The sequence below is a fragment of the Hypanus sabinus genome, chromosome 11 (genome assembly GCF_030144855.1).
Source record: "Hypanus sabinus isolate sHypSab1 chromosome 11, sHypSab1.hap1, whole genome shotgun sequence".
Lineage (NCBI taxonomy): Eukaryota > Metazoa > Chordata > Chondrichthyes > Myliobatiformes > Dasyatidae > Hypanus > Hypanus sabinus.
The window spans coordinates 16,358,884-16,376,149 of record NC_082716.1 but is presented as its reverse complement, the minus strand read 5'-3'; the positions used below and the strand labels follow the sequence as shown (position 1 = coordinate 16,376,149).

General features: G+C 41.8%; 1 protein-coding gene across 2 annotated transcripts in view; it reads left to right on the top strand.

Annotated features, from left to right (window-relative positions):
• The window catches only part of LOC132401721 (uncharacterized), a 308,491-nt gene that overhangs the window by 233,747 nt on the left and 57,478 nt on the right, over positions 1 to 17,266 (top strand). For both annotated transcript variants that reach the window (XM_059983839.1, XM_059983840.1), the window contains one exon: positions 14,966 to 15,171. In XM_059983839.1, the coding sequence (XP_059839822.1) occupies positions 14,966 to 15,171 (206 nt within the window). The remainder of the gene's footprint in view (positions 1 to 14,965; positions 15,172 to 17,266) is intronic.

The following is a 17,266-nucleotide window of genomic DNA, read 5'->3' as shown; positions in this document are numbered from 1 at the left end:
CAGAGCACTGATATAGCAAAGCAGCATCCGTCATCAAGGACACCCACCATCCAGGTCATGCTCTCTTCTTGTTACTGCCATGAGGAAGAAGGTACAGGAGCTTTAGGACATTCACCATCAATTTTAGGAACAGTTATTACCCCTCAACCATCAGACTCTTGAATCAGTGGAGATAGCTTCACTCACCCTAATATTAAACCTATGTTCCCACTTTCAAGAAAACCTCATCTTATGTCCTCAATATTTACTGTTTATTTATTCATCAGATTTGTTTGTATTGGCACAGCTTGGTGTTCTCCTTTTGCACTTCGGTTGTTTGTCCAAGATAAGGCCTTCAGGATGTTTGTCCATCAGAGTGACGGAGCAACACCTGATATTCCATCTGAGTACCCTCCAACTTGATGGCATGAGTATTGATTTCTCCTCCCAGTGAACAATTTCCGTTCCTCCCTTCCTCTGCTCCCACACTCCTTCTTCTCACCTGCCCATCACCTCCCCGGATCCCCTCCTCCTTCCCTTTCTCCTGTTGTCCACACTCCTGTCCTATCAGATTCTTTCTTCTCCAGCCCTTGACCTTTCCCACCCAGCCGGCTTCACCTATTACCTTCCAGCTAGCCTCTTTCCCCTCCCTCCCCCCACCTTTTTATTCTGGCATCTTCCCTCTTCCTTCTCAGTCCTGAAGAAGGGTCTCAGCCCAAAACATCAACTGTTTACTAATTTCCATAGATGCTGCCAGACTTGCTGAGTTCCTCCAGCACTCTGTGTTTGTTGCTTTGATTGTTTGCCCATCCTGTTGGGTGCAGTGTTTCATTGATTGCATTGTGTTTCTTCAAGAATATGAATCTCAGGTTGGTATCTAGTGACATGCATGTACAGTGATAATAGATTTACTTTGTACTTTTGTACTTTGTATAAATTTTAATGAAAAACAAGCAGTTGATACACCAAGCATCTGATCTGAATCACAACAGACTGACCAGGCTGGAAGCTGACAACCTACCCTACTCGTCATTGCTAATGTATTCTAGGATCATTAATATAGCTGCTGGGCAAAGCTGCATCCGGATTCAGAAGGAAAGCAGTAAAGCAAAAGAATTTATATAACATCTTCGACAATCTTAGGACAACTCAAAGTGCCTCACAGAGAAGAAAGTACATCAGGGAGATGTGGTGGTTGTTGTACGACACTGGAGCAGGCCCCAAGGTCAAGAGAACCTGCAGATGGTGGAAGTCCAAAGCAACCTGCACAAACTACTGAAGGAACTCAGCAGGTCAGGCAGCATCTACAGTCAACATTTCAGGCTGAGGCCTTTCATCAAGACTGTAAGGAAGGGGGAAGAATCTAGGAGCAGGGTCTTTTGCCCACACATAACGTCAGCTGTATTCTGTTCATTGGTTTTGCCTGTGAACCAAAACAGCAGCCAGAACACCAGTGCAACTCCTCTGCTCTTTTTGAAAATATGGGCCATATAGTACTCCCCTAGGCATTGCTTTTATCTTGCAGCCTGGATTTTGGACTCAGGTTTCTGAAGTAGGATGTTACCCAGAAGAGAGAGTGAGACCCACTAAGCTCTGGCCATCCGGTTTAAGTGTTTATTCTTGTCACTTTCTATTAACTCCTATTCAGAAATTAGTCATTTTCAGAATTTGCTTTGGCGCTGTATTTGATTTGTTTTGACTTGCTCTGTTGAGGGACTCATATGGGAGGTTGGCTCATGCTCTCTCAAGACTTTTTTTTGTTTTCATCTACAGTTTTGTCTTTGGCCATTTGCCACCACTTTACAAAAGACATTGAGGGTGACCAGGGGATATCAGTAGCACATTGTAAAAGAGATTTGAAAGAAAGCTACTTAAAACCCACTCTACAGAAGGAAACTCTTGAGATTTGAAAATTGCCCATTCTTGCAAAAAATAAACAAAGTTTTCAGCAGGAAGAAAGATTCATTTTTTACCTGAATAGCAAAATAAACTAGCTGAATGTTTTAGAAAAATAAAAGGGTAAACTGGAAGGTTGTGATATGACTCATCGCAATCTTTCTGATATACTTAAAGCAAATTATTTGCTCTGCAGCACAGTAGTGTAGGGGTTATTAGCACAATGCTGTACGGCACCAATCAGTGTTCAATTCCTGCTGCTGTCTGGATGGTGTTTATACTTTCTTCATGTAACTATGTGGGTTTCCTCTAGGTGTTCCAGTTTCCTCCCACGTTACAAACATGTACACTTACAGTTAAGGACTAGATATGCCCGAAAGCATAGAGATACTTGGGTGCTGCCCCCAGCTCAATCTTCAGACTATAGGTCATTAACACAGAGAGACACTTTCCACTGAATGTTTTGAGTTACAGGTGTGAAATAAAGCTAATCTTTATATTCTTCATCCTTGTGCAATTATTTTGTTATAAACTGCTATTACAGTCAAACGCAGAACTGTATTTGGAATATTGAATGAAAACCAACTGTTATAGAGTCATAGAGCACTGCTGTACAGAAACATACTTGTCAGCCATTCTACTTTGTGCCAAACTGCTATTCTGCCTAGTTCTACCAACCTGAACTTGGACCATAGTCATTCATATACTCCTCCTATCCATGCACTTATCCAAGCTTCTCTTAAGTGTTGAGATTGAACCCTTATCTACCATTTCTACAAGCATCTCATTCTACACTCTCACCACCATCTGAGTGAAGAAGTTCCCCCTCAGGTTCCCTTAGATAGTTCAGCTTTCACCCTTGACCTATCACCTCTAGTTCTAGTCTCACCCAAACTCAGTGGAAAAAAGCCTGCTTGCGTTTACTGTATCTATACTCCTCCATCAACTTTCCCCTCATTCTCCTGCACTCCAAAGAAAAAAGTTCTAACCTTTACACAGATTCTCAAATCCGGGCAACATCCTTGTAAAGTTCTCTGTACTCTTTCAATTTTATTCATGTTGTTCCTGTAGGTAGGTGAAAGCGTGTGTCAGAGATTAACCAGGAGAGATGCTACCTGATGCCAAGCTTTCATTTCATTCCAAATTACTGGATCCACCTCTAATTTGCTGTGATCTCATGTTCCTCTCAGCTTCAGAGCTTTTGCGTCAAAAAAGATTTGCTTGACTTTCATCCTCTGCTGAAATTTTAAAAAAACATATTTACATTCCTACTGTGGATACCCTTGCTTGTTGGCAGAGTTTTTGACCTCTCAATAGTTGCCTTGACCTGCTGGGCTATAAAGATAATAATGTATTAAAAAAGAATTATGGCTGAAGCCTATTCATGTAAATGCATGCATACCAATCCTTTGAAATCTTGTTTTTTATTTAATATTTTCTAACATACTGAATGTGGGTTTTCATAAAACTGCTCTTGTAACTTCTGACACATTTTTGCAAGTTGTCAACCTAGTTTGCAAAATGATTTTTTTGTTGACTCTATATACTGTTCTCAAATTACATATCTGAGAATGAGTTTAACCTAAGGCTATGTTTTAAATTAACTTCGAAGAGCTTGATTCTACACCTCCTCTTCACAAACTCACCAAACATCCCGTGAAGGATACGTCCTCATCAAAAAATATTTTCCTGATGTGGCTTGGGTTAGAATGAAGGAAAGAAAGAACATCCACTTGCGGAGCGACGCTTGATGTCTTGCCTATAAGGTGGTTCCTCCAGTATTGATGTATGTATACATATTTCACTGAGGGTGAACTATGGGTTATTCTAGATTTCCAGCATCTGGTGAATCTCTTGTGTCTATGATTTGCTGCTCCACTGTGAAGTCTCTCACTGAAAGGAGGTTTAAATCTTCCTTTTGATGGGGGTTCAGTGAGACGCTGGTCCTTCTCTGTGATTTCTACAGCTTGCTAGGTCTTGAACCATGTGCTTACCCAGACTCATTCACTTCCCCCTGGTGCTCCTTCTCCTTCCCTTCCACTCTCATTTCTTACCAGGTTCTTTCTTCTTCAACCCTTTACCTTTTCCACTTATCACTTCCAGCCTCTCACTTTACCCCCCCCCTCCCGAACCCACCTACTTTACCCCTCACCTGGCTGCACCTATCACCTTCTTGCTTGTCCTCCTTCCACCTTCTTACTCTGGCTTCTTCCTCCTTCCTTTCCAGCCCCAATGAAGGGTCTCAGTCTGAAACATCGACTCTTTATTTCTCTCCATAGATGCTGCCTGATCTGCTAAGTTCCTCCAGCACTTTGAGTGTGTTGCTCTGCATTTCTAGCATCAGCAGAACCTCTTGTGGTTACGGTTTCCACAATTGAATTTCAAATCAGATTATGTTCTCAAGACACTCTAGGGTGGAGATAGATAGATAGATTGAACCACTTCCTGACTCAGCCATATCAAACACTCAAAGCCACTGAGACCTACCTTACAGTCCTGGGTTGTTTGGGTTATTTACATTGTAGCAAGGATTGCCTGTTTGTTAAACATCTGAAGAAAAGTTCAATGTAACTTCAGTTATTAATTTCCATTGCTTTAGACTTTATGAGGCTGAGTAGAGGATGTCAAGGGTCAACTTATATGTATTAGGAATTTGCTGTTGTGTGTTGGTGCAACACGCAACAAAAACAACATTAAACTATTATAAAGAATAAAGAATTATATAAATATATGTTAGGGGCTAGCCGGCTGGTGGCAAAGTGGCATCAACACCGGACTTTCAGACGAGTGGTCTCAGGTTCGAATCTAGCCGGCTCCTTGCATGTTTTCCATCCGTGTGTTGCGTGTTGAGTGTCAAGCTAGCAACTCTACCTGGCAAAAAGCAGACAAAATACTGAGGAAATACTGAGGCTGCCGCCTGATGCGCCACACAGTGCGAAGAGGGATAACAACGACAACAGTTAGAGGTCAAAGTAAAGGCAACACACACACAAAATGCTGGAGGAACTCAGCAGGCCAGGCAGCATCTATTGAAAAAAGTACAGTCAATGTTTCAGACCGAGACCCTTTGGCAGGACTCAGAAAAAAGATGAGGAGTAGATTTAAAATTTTCTATTCCCATTTCAATATGTCAATCCATGACCTCCTCTACTGTCACGATGAAATCACTCTCAGGTTGGAGGAACAACACCTTAAGTTCCATCTATGTAGCCTCCAACCTGATGGCATGAACGTCAATTTTTCAAACTTCTGGTAAAACCCCGTACCTTCACCATTTTCCATTCCCTTTTCCCTCCCTCACCTTATCTCCTTACCTGCCCATCACCTCCCTCTAGTGCTCCTCCCCCCTTTTCTTTCTTCCATGGCCATCCAGTTTCATCTATCACCTTGTGTTCTTCTCTCCCCTCCCCTCACCTTTTAAAACTGCTCCTCATATTCTTTTTCTCCAGTCTTGCTGAAGGGTCTTGGCCCAAGTCGTCAACTGTACTTTTTTCCACAGATGCTGCCTGCCCTGCTGAGTTGCTTCAACATTTTGTGTGTGTTGCTTGGATTTCCAGCATCTGCGGATTTTCTCTTGCTTGTGTTTAAAGTACAGATATGGAATAAAATGAGCATAAATATATAAATACCAGCTTGCATTTACAATGTATGTAGCATTATAAAGAGAGACTTTTTAACTTGGGTAATTGAGGGGGTGGAGTGAACTTTCTAGAACAGTTGATCAAATTAACTGCCTGAGAAGAAACTGGGAAGGAAGACATTCTAAAATGCAATTGAATGGAAGTGTTAGTCAGATTGTGGTGAAACTTCCAATGGTTTTAGATATTCTACAACAGTGTTTTCCCCAAGTATGACCAGTAAATTGATAAATTCATTATCTTCATCATATGTACTATGTTGTATGACTTGGGCGATCACGGCTTTTACATGATCATGATCAATTCTTGGCAAGTTTTTCTACAGAAGTGGTTTGCCATTCCCTTCTCCTGGTGACCTGAGCCATTATCAAAACTCGTCAGAGATTGTCTGCCTGGTGTCAGAGTAACCTGCTCTGTTGAGGAAAAACACCAGAGACATGAAATTACCTCTGAAACGGTTTTTATTCAGAGAGGAGTTCGCAGCCCCACGCACTTCGGGCGTAAGGTAGCCAACTCCCAATTTGTCGGTTTACGAATGTCATACTTATACCCAAAAGCAGGGTACTACATTCACAAATATGGTTACCGATTCAGCTTCATCAATTGATTGGCTATTGCATAGCTAAGCATGCGAAATACTCGGAATAAGCATAGACGCAAGCGTAATACTTGGAATGGGTATGGACGCAAGCAGAACACTCAAAATAGGTATATAGCTCAAAATAATTTGCCAAACACATTGTCTTGTGGTCGCAAGTTTCATCTTCTTTGTGTTTGCCACATGCTGCCTGCCATTTTATTTTAGCTACCTCTTCCCTGTCCTCCTACACTCCCCCAATGATGTATCCTCTCCCTGGTCCTGTCTACATATTTTGCTACGCTTACCCCTCACCCACCCCTTCTACACATACCCCTTACCCTCTTCACATCCTCACTAGTGGCCACATAGCCTGGACTTATGACATGCACCAGCTGCTCCCTGCTGCCAACAGACAACCCTGAACAGGCAGATAAAAGGAGCACCTTACACCTCTTTGGTGGAGAAGTATCTCCATCCTGACACCCAAATAAATTGACATTATTTTTATTATTGTCACATGTACTGAGGTTTGACGATGTTGGTGACCATCTTTGAATGTCTCAGTATCTCAGAAAATGCTGATCTCCAGGGATTTTCATGCACAACGGCCTCTAGAGAATGGGGCAAGAAACAAGAGATATCAAGTGAACAGTAGTTCTGTGGGTGAAAACTCCTTGTTAGTGAGGGAGATCAGGGAAGAATGGCCAGAATGGGTCAAGCTTACAGGAAGAGAATAGTAACTCAAATAACCACACGTTACAGCAGTGGTGTGCAGAAGAGCATCTCTGAACACACAACTCATCGAACATTGAAATGGATGGGCTACAGTAACAGAAGGCCACAAACAAACAAAGTGGCCACCTTATTAGGTACTAAAAATAAAGTGGCTACCTACTGTATGTTACCGAGCATGAAATAAAACATAGATTTTTTGGAATAATCCCATTACTTTAACTTATATTGTCATCACCCTCCATATTTACTCAGTGTTGCCAGAAGATTTGGGCTGAGTGACCTGCCGTAACACTTGAAACAGTCCCACATCATTGCCTGTGGAAAGAAATAGTTGTGGTTTCTGTGTGAAAATTTACAGTCCATGTGTGATCTGATTCCGTTTAATAGAAGCATGAGCTGTCATTTAGAGATTCTTGATGCAATGCTCATTACAGTTGCTGGACATGTGATCTAACATCCCACTTGTTTTTAAGTGTGTAAGACCCATTAAGGTTTCTGTACCAAGTAGTTAGGTCATGGCAAATCCTGCGCCTCGGGTTCATCTCACGTTTCCCTTAATATCTAAAAAGAAAATTATACTTTCCTCAAGCATTAATGATATTGGGAGACCTTTTTCTTCTGCGTGTGGATATATTATATAAAATGAGTTTAGAAGAATGGGGGGAGCGGGGATCTTTTGAAACCTATCAAATATTGGAAGGCCTATATAGATCGGATCTGGAGAGGATGTTTCCTGTAGGGGAAGAGTCTAGGACCAGAGAGAGCAGCCTCAGAATAGAAGGACTCTTCCTTAGAAGAGAGATGAGGAGGAATTTCTTTAGCTGGAGGATGGTGAGCCTGTGGAATTCATTGCTCCAGACAGCTGTCGAGCCTAAGTCAGTGAGTATATTTAAAGCAGAGGTTGATAGCTTCTTGATTTGTAAGGGTATCAAAGGTTATTTGGAGAAGGCAGAGACTGGGTTTGACAGGGATAATAAATCAGCCAGGATGGAATGCAGAGCAGGCTCAATGGGCCAAATGGCCTAATTCAGCTCCTATGTCATGTGGTCTTATGGTCTAAAATATTCCGCCTTGAAGTGCTATTTCATGCTGATAATGGTTCTGCATACAACCCAGAAATGAAGTGAATCTCTCCCTGTATGCAACAGCCCACTTCTCAGGAATATGTCATCATGAACGATTGCATTTTTAATAAAACTGTAATTAAGAGAAGTCAAGAATAAATGAGTTAAAGTTCTGATTCTGCTCGGGATGCTGGCTTGATCGTGCTGTTCAAACACACTCGTGTCCTCTACGAGCAGCGGTGCAAGCCGAAACAGAAAATGACCAGGTAATGAAGATAGATGCATTCAGTTATCAGTGAGCCATTACATGGGGCTTGCTAATACATTAAAGAATCACAGATAGCTTGACGGCACTTGCCACATAGAAACTAATTCATGGACAAGAGCCTACACCGTGCAGTGTGCATTTCAAATGAATTTAGAGCTCTAATTACATGATGTTGAAACATCAGGAGGAATCCACATTTTAATCTCTGTTGGAGGAAATGCATAAAGATCTTTCTGAAGGGAGTTCTTGTGTACAAACCAGGTGGAGAGCAAAACAAAGGGAAAAGCAGCCTTTTGCAGGCTATCTCTGAACTCAATATTTTGCCAATTGTAGAGTGATAAGAAACAGAACTAGAACTAAATTCTAACAATGGGTGTAACATAACAGCCACCTTTTAATCCCAGATTTAACTGTTTTAAAGACATAGAGTCTTGACGACACATAGAATAGAAACAGGCCCTTCGGCCCACCATGTCCAAATATTAATCCAATTTACCAGCACTTCATCCCTCAACTTCTATGCCATGCCGAAGTGTTAATACAGAGAGCTAATCATGTGGCAACAACTCAATGCTTAAAAAGCATGCAGGTTCAGTTGTTGTTCAGAATGGGGAAGAAACGAGATCTAAGTGACTTTGACTATGAAACAGTGGAGGCCAAGTCAATGTGTATATTTAAAATATGGAGGTTGATAGGTTCTTGTTCAGTCAGGGTGTCAAAAGTTTTGGGGAGAAGAATGAGGTTGAGAGAGATAAAAAAAATTAGCCATGGTGGAATGGTGGAGCAGACCAGATAGGTTGAGTGACTCAATTTTGCTTCCATGTTTTCAGGGTCTTATGAGTTATAAAGAGCCTTTGAAAGCAAGTCTGTCAGTAGTAAAGCTCAACTTTAAGTTTTAGTAACTGTTCCTGCACCTGTTGCTGTGGGACCTACAGCTTCTGTATCTTCTGCCCAATGGTGGTAGTGAGAATAGGGCATGGCCTGGTTGGTGGAGTCTTTGTGGTAGCACTTCATGTAAATGTACTCAGTGGTGGGAAGTGCTGGCTGTGTCCGCCACTTTCTGCAGATTTTTCTGTTTCCATACCAATTACAAGTTCATCAGACAGGACCTGCCTTGACAAAGCTATGTTGGTGATCTCTAATTGTTTCCTGCCTTTGCAAATGATCATTGGTTATGGCTTCTGTCTTTACCTTTAATAGTTATAGGATTTGGACAAATTAAAGCAAAATGCATTATTCAGAATGCACGGCATTGTGGGTGATGGTGGCAGATATTTTAACAACACTTAACATGTACACGCATTACGTCCTGAAGCTAATAAAGTGGCCACTGCAAGTATGTTCATGGTCTTCTGCTGTTCAAGTCCATCTGCTTCAAGGTTCAATCTGTTGTACATTTACAGATGGTCTTCTGCACACCACATGGTTATTTGAGTCACTGTTATCTTCCTGTCAGGCCATTCTCCTCTGACCTCTCTTAATAGCAAGCCATTTTTGCCCAGAGAATTGGCGCTCACTGGATGTTATTGTAACTTACAGGTTTTTTACACATTGCTCTATCTTGCTGCTGCAAAACAACAAGTGTCAGTGATAATAAACCTTATTCTGATTCTGATAGATCCTTGGTGATGACAAGGGTAGAAAACATGTTCAGGATGTATATGCGATACTGCCATTAATTGGGGCATCAAGAACAGCGTAGTGAGGTTAAGCAGCGACTTCATAAAAAGCCAGGGCAGACTTCAGCTGGAGTTGCACCGTGTGCAGTTTGGATCATTATGGTATAGGAAGGAGACAACAGCACTGGAGAAGGTGCAGAGGATGTTCGGCATGACATTGCCTGGGATTCAGCATTTTAGTTTTGAGGAGAGGCAGGATCAGTTCTGGGTGGAGCGGAGGAGGTTGTGGGTGATAGTACCAAGGTAGATAAAGTTGTGAGGAGTGTAGATGGGGAAGGCTTCAGGAAACTCCTCCCTGCTCGAACAGTAGCAGATTTGATAATCAGAATGGCCTAATTCTGCTCCCTTGCCTTACGGACTATATCAAAGGTAGATAGAAGAAGAGGGCATAGATTTGGTGCAAGGCAGAGTGAAGAGACTTGGAGGGGAAATGAGAGAGTACATCTTCAGCCAGAGAGGACTAAGTACTTAAAATGCACTGCCCGGAAGAAGCTGGGTCACTGAGAGCATTGAAGAGGGACCTCTTTAAGCACTTGAATCACCTGGCCATAGATGATTGTGGACTGAGTGCCTGGATATGGGACTAGTTAAGAGTACCCACTAGTTGGATACTCCAAAGGCCGATTTCCAAGCTGTATAATTATCTGACTTGTATGACACCTTCTGCCCTTCCTGCTTCCTTCCAGCCTAATGATATCCTCCTCCCTCCCATTACATTAAAGTGGTGATTATCATGTTTTGTCACAGTACCTTAGCCTGGTGAACTATTAACACAAAATATTCTGCAGTCGCTGGAAATCCAGAGTAACACACACACAAAACACTAGAGGAACTCAGCAGGTCAGGCAGCATCCATAGAGAAGAATAAACAGTTGACATTTTGAGCTGAGATCCTTCATTTGGACTATTGGTTCTTGCCACCAATACACAATTCTCATGGCTTTGTAAATTCTACAAATTCCAGTCTAGTGATTTTGCTCTCTCCTACAGCCTTTTACAATGGAGTCAAAGTTTACCAGTTGAGTTACCATTAATTTCAGTGTACAGAGATGAGGCCACCCTCAGGCTGGAATAGCAACACCTTATATTCTGTCTGGGTGCCCTCCAACCTGATAGTGCGAATATCAATTTCTCCTTCCGGTACACAAATTACATCCCCACCCTTCCTCTATTCCCCACTCTGACCTGCTTACCTGCCTATTAATTCTCCTGGGACCCTCCTCCTTCCCTTTCTCCTTTTGTGCACTCTCCTCTCCTATCAGATACGTCCTTTTCCAACCTTTGACCTTTCCCACCCATCTGGCTTCACCTATGGCCTTCCAACTAGCCTCTTTCCCCTCCCTCCCACCCTTTTATTCCAGTGTCTTCCCCCTTCCTTGTCAGTCCTGAAAAATGGTCCTTGCCCAAAATATCGACTGTTTACTCTTTTCCATAGACGCTGCCTGACCTGCTGAGTTCCTCAAGTGTTTTGTGTGTGTTGTTTCAGGTGCTGAGCCCTGGTGTACAGTACCTAAAATATTGTGATTCATTGCACAAGATCTCAGCTGAAATATTCATGGCACATAAAGCCATTATTGTTGTTTATCAAATTCTTTTGACTCCATCGCTAAGTTTATATGTGTGTATTTAATTCTCCCATAAAAAAATTCAAAACAGAATGGATTTTTAAAAAAATATTTAATTTTTTTATAACAGCATTCATATTTCAGCTGCTTAAAAAACATAAACATATGCTCCATCCAATTTTTATTTGATGCTTTGTAAATCATTTAAGATCTTAATTTAAAATATATACTTTCTCATTGCTGGGTTGTTGTTCATGAGAATTTTGAACTTCATGACCAGAGGTTTTGAGCACAAAATTAACAGTGCAGATGGCTTACTGTTACACTCAATGGTCAGTTTATTAGGTACACCTGTACATCTGCTCATTAATGCAAATATCTAATCATCTAATAGTGTGGCAGCAACTCAATGCATAAAAGCTTGCAGAGGTGGTCAAAAGGTTGAGGCGTTGTTTCAACCAAGCATCAGAATGAAGACAAAATGTAATCCAAGTGGCTTTAAAACTGTGGAATGATTGTTGATGTCAGATGGGGTGGTTTGAGTATCTCAGAAACTGCTGATCTCCTGGGATTTTTCATGCACAACAGTCTGTAGCATTTACAGAGAATGGTGAGATTAAAAAGAATCCGGTGAGTTGCATATCTGTTGGTGAAAATGCCTTGTTAATGAGATAGGTCAGAGGAGAATGGCCAGATGGTTTAGGCTGACAGGAAGATGACAGTCACTCAGATAACCACGTTACCATAGCAGTGTGCAGACGAGCATCTCTGAACATTGAACACATCGGACTATGAAGTGAATGGGCTACCACAGCAGAAGAAATACACTCTTTATTAGATTTAGGGGGGAACTAATAAAGCGGCCACAGAATATATTATAAATGGCCTTGGTGAGACCACACTAGAGTATCATCTGCTGTTATAGAATGGCTGTATGTGTCTCAGGAGAATGTAACAAAGGTTCTTGAAATTGCACAACTTCCATATGTAGAGAGATAGAGTTGACCAACCCTGCATTGCTCAAGATTCAGATTTATTTATCATATGAACATGGAAACATAGCAAGTCCACCATGCTCAATAGAGGAAAATGGAACACAACAAAACAGAACTCAACATTCAATAAAACAAATTAAGCCCCCTTTCTCCAACACAGACCTCCAACCCAGGAGTCACTGGCCCTCATTTCTGCAGACTGTATGGATCTCCAACTCAGAACCAATCAACAACCTGCTGAACCTGTGAAGGGGATGGGGAGTGGTGGGCACCGGCCCTCATCTGTGCCAGTTTGCCAGCTGAACATCCAACCACAGATGTCACTCATCAACTCATCATCATTGCTGGCCTTCCAACATGGAGCAGGGACTTTAAACTTTGGCCTGACCTCCAATTCCCTCCACATCCCTGTCCCTTAACCCTAACCTGATCCCTAACTCCCCTTGCTGTTCCCAAAACCATCCCTATCATCCAAAATAACAACTAAGTCTGACTGCGACCTTACCAGGGGCCTAGAGTTCAGAAAAATGAGACAAAATCTCACTGAAATGTACAAAACTCTGAAAGATCTGTCAGTCAGGATGTAGAATGGTTGCTTCCACTTACAGTGGGATGAGGATTCACAATCTCATTGTAGGGGCTAAGTGTCTATTTTCTGTCTATTTTTATTGTATTTTATGTTGCATGTTTATTATAGCTAATTTGTCGTATGGGTTGGGGCATGGTTGGTGTTTCCATACCAGCCCATGATGCAACCAGTCAGGATACTCTGCACTGTGCATCTATAAAAGTTTCTCACGTGGAGCGATGGCAGGAAAGAGAATTGGGCAAATGAAATTTAGAAGGAAGCATGGCTCATCAAGTGAGGAACTTGGCAAAATAGTAAAAACGTTTTCTCTTTCAATAATTTCAGAATTAAAGTGGGCAACAAAGAAAGAATGATCATCCACTCTTTGTTAAGTTCGACTAAGTAATATATTGCTGCTGGCTTTTAAAAAGTCATGTTGGACAACTTAGTAAAAGTTTGCTGGCGTTTATTGTTCTGTACTTTGAATCATACTTACCTTGTGAAGCAGAAGGCAACAAACATAATTCCATTGTAAAATATGGATTAATATACTACATCGTCTGCACAAACAGATTGAAAGTTTTTGCTGGCGATGTGCATGGTGTAGAGTATCCATACAATATATAATAAAGGCTATCCTCGCTAGTTTAATAATATATAAGGATGTACACACAGTTACATGTTTAATAGTTACCCTATTTTCTCATAAGATAGCATTTGGATGGATTTATAGTCAGCAGAGATGTTGAGTAAACCAATATGTACTTGCAGCTATAATTTTATTTGAACTTTGCAAAATGAATTGCAGTAATAATTACAAGTCATCAGATGTGAGTTATTGCCATGCTGTTTCTCTGCCTTGTTTTTCCTAGCTGCGGGCTATTTATGTGCAAAGCAACAGACACTGTAAGAGATTTTTGTTCATGGAATGGTACAATGAGGCAACATGGAAGGAAGTGCTTAGGAGCTCTCCAATCCCATGACCCTGCCAGTGTCTCCCCCTTTCTTTGGCAAATCTGCTATTCCGTTTCCCACCATGGTACTTCTCATATCATCAGGCTTAGTAACAGTTACTACTCTTCAACCATTATGCTCCTAAACCAGCGTGGATAACTTCACTCACCTCAGCCACGAATGTGTGTGTTTCCTCCAGGTGCTCTGTATTCCTCCCACAGTCCAAAGACACGCCAGTTGGGAGGTTAATTGATCATTGTAAATTGTCCTATGATTAGGCTAGGATTAAATTGGGGGACTGAGGGCAGCGTGGCTCCAAGGCCCTATTCTGCACTGTATCTCATCAATAAATAAACAAATAAATGAACTAACTTTAAATACCACTATTCTGAATTGATCTCATGAGCTGCAGACTCACTTTCAAGGACTCTTACAACTTTTAGCTATAGCTAATACACAATTTTAAGATTTTTCATGGATAGCACTTTTCAAAGTACGGTACAGGTACATCTGCTGACATGATGCACCACAGAGGGCATCCCATCTGGATGCAGCACAGGTTGGTATGGTAACTGCTCTGGAAAAGGGAAGGATGGCAGTTTTGAAAAGGGTGGATACACCATCCAGCCTATGCTCTCTTCTCACTGCTGCCATCATGAAATAGGTACAGGAGTCTTAGGTCCCACACCGTCAGGTTCAGGAACAGTTGTTGTCCTTCAAACATCAAACTCCTGAACCAGAGTAGATAATTTCACTCACCTCAACACGGAACTGATTCCACAACCTATAGACTCAAACACTCTACAACTCACGCTTTCAGTGTTAGTCAGTTATTATTATTTTTCCGTATTTACACAGTTGCCTTCTTTTGCACATTGGTAGTCAGTCTTTGCATGTGTGTAGTTTTTCATTGATTCATCTTTGTTCTACTGTGAATGCCTGCAAGAAAATGACTCAAGGTAGACTTTGATAGCAAATTTACTTTGAGCTTTGAATCCTAGGCCGTGCATCCCAGGCAGTAACTTTTTCTTTCTGCGTCCACAGTACCACTTGGAGAACAGCTCAGCGTGGAAGCTGGTTGCGGTGCGTTGGCAGAACTGGATGATTCTCGGGCTAATATTGGGCCTGATGGTGATGGTGCTGTTCATCGTGTACTGGATGATGACCGCTTTCAGTAACCCACCACCCCACTTCCTTTTCAAAGCTGCTTCCATTTGCTTCGGGTTGATATCGGAAATGTTGCTGATCAGGTGAGTAGAAGCAGTAATTTTGTCTTCTGTGTTTTCAAGGTTGCAAATTAACATTTTGGCGCCAAACATCTGCCCTCATCGGGGCCCAGTGTCTGCAAATCTGTGGAGTGGCTGAAGATGTCCTGTCCTGGGGTGTGTGTGGGTGTGGGTTGCTGAGAGGGAGAGAGGTTAGAATGGGCCTTGTTTTACTCTTTATGCTTTGTTATTTGGGATGTTCCGTATTGTTTTGCTGAGCATTGTTGGTATATTATGTTGGGTCCAGAATGTCTAGTGACCATTGTAGGTTGAACCCAGAACATCTATCGATTTGTCGGCCATTAACACAAATGACACATTTCACTGCATCTTCAATACACATGTCACAGAAATAGGACCTTCAGCCCATTTAGTCCATGCCAAACCATTTCAACTGCCTCCTCCAATCGACCTGCTCTGGGACTACAGCCCTTTATACCCTTACCATCCTTTTACCTATCCAAACTTCTCTTAAATGCTGAAATCAAGCTCACATGCACCACTTGCACTGGCAGTTCATTCCACACTCTCACAACCTTCTGAATGAAGAAGCTTCCCCTCATATTCCCCTTAAGATTTTACCTTTCACCCTTAACAAATAACCTCTGGTTGTAACCCCACCCAATCTCAGCGGAAAAAGCATTTACTCTATCTATATCCTTCATAATTTTGTATACCTTTATCTAAAGTCTGCTCAATCTTCTACATTCCAAGGAATAAAGTCCAAACCTTTTCATTTAAGGTATCTTATGGATAGGGAAATCAAGGGATATGGGGACAAGGCAGGAACCAGGTATTGATAGTAGATGATCAGCCATGATCTCAAAATGGCGGTGCAGGCTCGAAGGACTGAATGGTCTACTTCTGCACCTATTGTCTATTGTCTTATAACTCTGGTGCTCCAGACCCAGCAACATCCTTGTAAATTTTCTCTGTACCCTCATTTACACCTTTCCTTGTAGGTAAGTGACCAAAACGGCACACAATACTCCAAATTAAGCCTCAACAACACCTTCTACAACTTCAAAATAACATTCTAACTCCTGTACTCAGTTTATGAAGGCCAAAATGTCAAAAGCTTTCTTCACAATCCTATGTACGTGTGATGCCACCTTCAATGAATTATGGAATGTATTCCCAGATCATTTTGTTCTACCACACTGCTCAGACCCCTACCATACATTGATCCACGTTCAAATAAATTGTATTATCAAAGTACGTATATGTCGCCACATACTACCATGAGATTCATTTTCTTATAAGCATTTACAATAGAATAAATAAATCTGAATCTGAATTTCCTGAAAGCCTTCCTAGTCAATGACCTCAAGGAAGCACATCACATTGTTGCCAAGTAGGAACTGCTTCCAAAACTGACTTACTAAGAGCTTTAGATCTGTTTCAGACCATTAAGCATTACAAGTCTACCCATGCTTAACTGCCGATCTTCAGTAAGCGTCCAATGCAAAATATAAGTTGAATTTGTTCTGCTTGGCTGAACACTAAATCAGGAACGTGTTCACCATTGGCACTCTGCACAGTAGTAGTGTGATGTCCTCCAAAGAGGTTGCTTATTGGTGGTCTTCAGGAGGCTGTACAGGCCGATCCTGGACCAACATAACCAGGATGTTAGGGTGGATTCCTTTCATGGAGTATGTCTGTGTGTAACGTTGTTTGTTATCGGGAGGCTGATACATGGGCAGGCACCACACGGTCCCTGACAGATCAGGGTCAGGGTCCAGTGGCATGGAATGCAAAATGACAGGGGAACCCTTCACTGCGGCATCCTTCCTCCACCTTCACTGCCATTGTGATATGTTATCATCTTCCACCAGTACACAAGCAGGTCACTAGAATGACTTCTGCACAATCATTCTGTTCACTCGTCACTGTGTTGTGTATTTTTATGTAATGCAAGTCAGATTGCTTCTACCAAAGCAAGACAGTTGCTATTGACTCACACAAAAATACTTGGAGGAACTCTACATGTCTGCAGCAACTATGGGGGGAAATGAACCCTTCATCAGGGTTTCAAAAATTGTTTTTTCTCCCTCAATCTGGTGGCCTCTCATCCCTTTTC